At 39.3% G+C, this 1,763-nt stretch overlaps 1 protein-coding gene across 1 annotated transcript; it reads right to left on the bottom strand.

Moving 5' to 3' along the window:
* Window positions 1-462: 462 nt before the first annotated feature.
* LOC129232854 (zinc finger protein 271-like) lies at window positions 463-1,512 on the bottom strand. Its single transcript, XM_054866953.1, has one exon. It carries the CDS (start codon window positions 1,510-1,512, stop codon window positions 463-465), a length of 1,050 nt encoding a protein of 349 aa, XP_054722928.1.
* Window positions 1,513-1,763: the final 251 nt, after the last annotated feature.

Raw genomic sequence — 1,763 nt, 5'->3', positions numbered from 1 at the left:
TAAGTGCGAAGACTGAGCATATTCCTTGGAACAAAAGACACATGCAAAAGGTTTTCCTTCAGAATGAAACTTTATATGTTAACTTAAATGTGATGATCGAGTGAAATCCTTAGGACAATAGTCGCAAGAGTAAGGCTTTTCACCAGTATGGATTCTGATATGTGCCATTAAATCTGTAGATCGAGTGAATGACTTCGAGCAATAGTCGCAAGAATAAGGTTTTTCACCAGTATGGAGTCTGGTATGTGTCATCAAATACTCAGATCGAGTGAATGACTTCGAGCAATGTTCGCACGAGTAAGGCCTTTCACTGGTATGGACTTTCAAATGTACCATTAAAGCAGGTTCATCAGAAAATGACTTCCAGCAATATTCACACGAATGCGGATCTAAGACAATGTGAACGTTCATGTGTTGCTTTAAGTTTGAAGCGTCATAAAGTGTCTTTGAACGATAACCGCACTAGGGCTTCACTTGCGTGTGAACGCTTAAGTGTCTCTTCAAATTTTCAGCCTGAGAAAATGCTTTTAAACAATACTCACAACAATATGGTTTTTCACCTGAATGGACTCTCAAATGTGTCCTTAAATTTGAAGATTGACTGAACGTCTTGGAGCAATGTTCACAAGAAAAGGGCTTTTCGCCAGTATGGACTTTCAAATGTGACTTTAAGGATGAACGCACAGAAAACGCTTTTGAACAATGTTCACACTGGAAGGGCTTGTCACCAGTATGGGATCTCAAATGTGCCATTAAGTGCGAAGATTGAGCATACTCCTTAGAACAATAGACACACGAAAAAGGTTTTTCTTCAGAATGAAACTTCATATGTTCCCTTAAATGTGAAGATCGAGTGAAAGCCTTAGGACAATAGTCGCAAGAGTAAGGCTTTTCACCAGTATGGATTCTGACATGTGCCATTAAATCTGTAGATCGAGTGAATGACTTCGAGCAATAGTCGCAAGAGTAAGGCTTTTCACCAGTATGGAGTCTGGTATGTGTCACCAAATGCTCAGATCGAGTGAATGACTTCGAGCAATGATCGCACGAGTAAGGCCTTTCACTGGTATGGACTTTCAGATGTGTCATCAAAGCAGGTTCATCAGAAAATGACTTCCAGCAATGTTCACATGAAAACGGCTTATCGGGAGTGTGAAATTTCAAATGTTTCTTTAGACTCGAAGCGTCTGAAAATTTCTTCGAGCAAGACTCGCATGAGTAAGGCTTTTCCCCAGTATGGAGTCTGGTGTGTCTGCTTAAGTCTGAACGCGAAGCAAAGGCTTTTGAGCAATATTCACACGGAAAGGGCTTTTCACCAGTATGGACTCGCAAATGTTTCTTGAAACTCGATGATTGGGAGAATGCTTTAGGACAATGCTCGCAAGAAAATGGTTTTTCTCCAGTATGGATCCTTACGTGTCTCTTAAGCTCCGAAGCACGAGAAAATGACTTTGAGCAATGCTCACATATATGCTGTTTCTCACCGACACGGATATTTGAAAGATATGCCATTGCACAGACTTCTTAAAACTTCGCAAAATGGATTTTCAAATTTTGCCTTTAATTAGAAAGTATAAGAGTGTTTTTCACATATAACTTTTTGTATTAGTTGGGAAACAAAATTTTACTACAAATATTCGACGGGCAGGGCTTTCGAGAGCCATGGTGTGTCGGTAAACAATCTTCAAAATTAGTTTCAGAAAATCGTAAAACAAAATAAATGTTTTACACTAATATTCCTTCTTAGAAGCTTTATCAGACAC

This window comes from Uloborus diversus, unplaced genomic scaffold (assembly GCF_026930045.1).
Source record: "Uloborus diversus isolate 005 unplaced genomic scaffold, Udiv.v.3.1 scaffold_14, whole genome shotgun sequence".
NCBI classification, from domain to species: Eukaryota; Metazoa; Arthropoda; class Arachnida; order Araneae; family Uloboridae; genus Uloborus; species Uloborus diversus.
The sequence above is the reverse complement of the archived record's forward strand: the minus strand, read 5'-3'. Positions and strand labels throughout refer to the sequence as shown.

Coding starts and splice junctions, on each gene's coding strand:
- LOC129232854 (XM_054866953.1), bottom strand. CDS start 1,512: ATGGCATATCTTTCAAATATCCGTGTCGGTGAGAAACAGCATATATGT.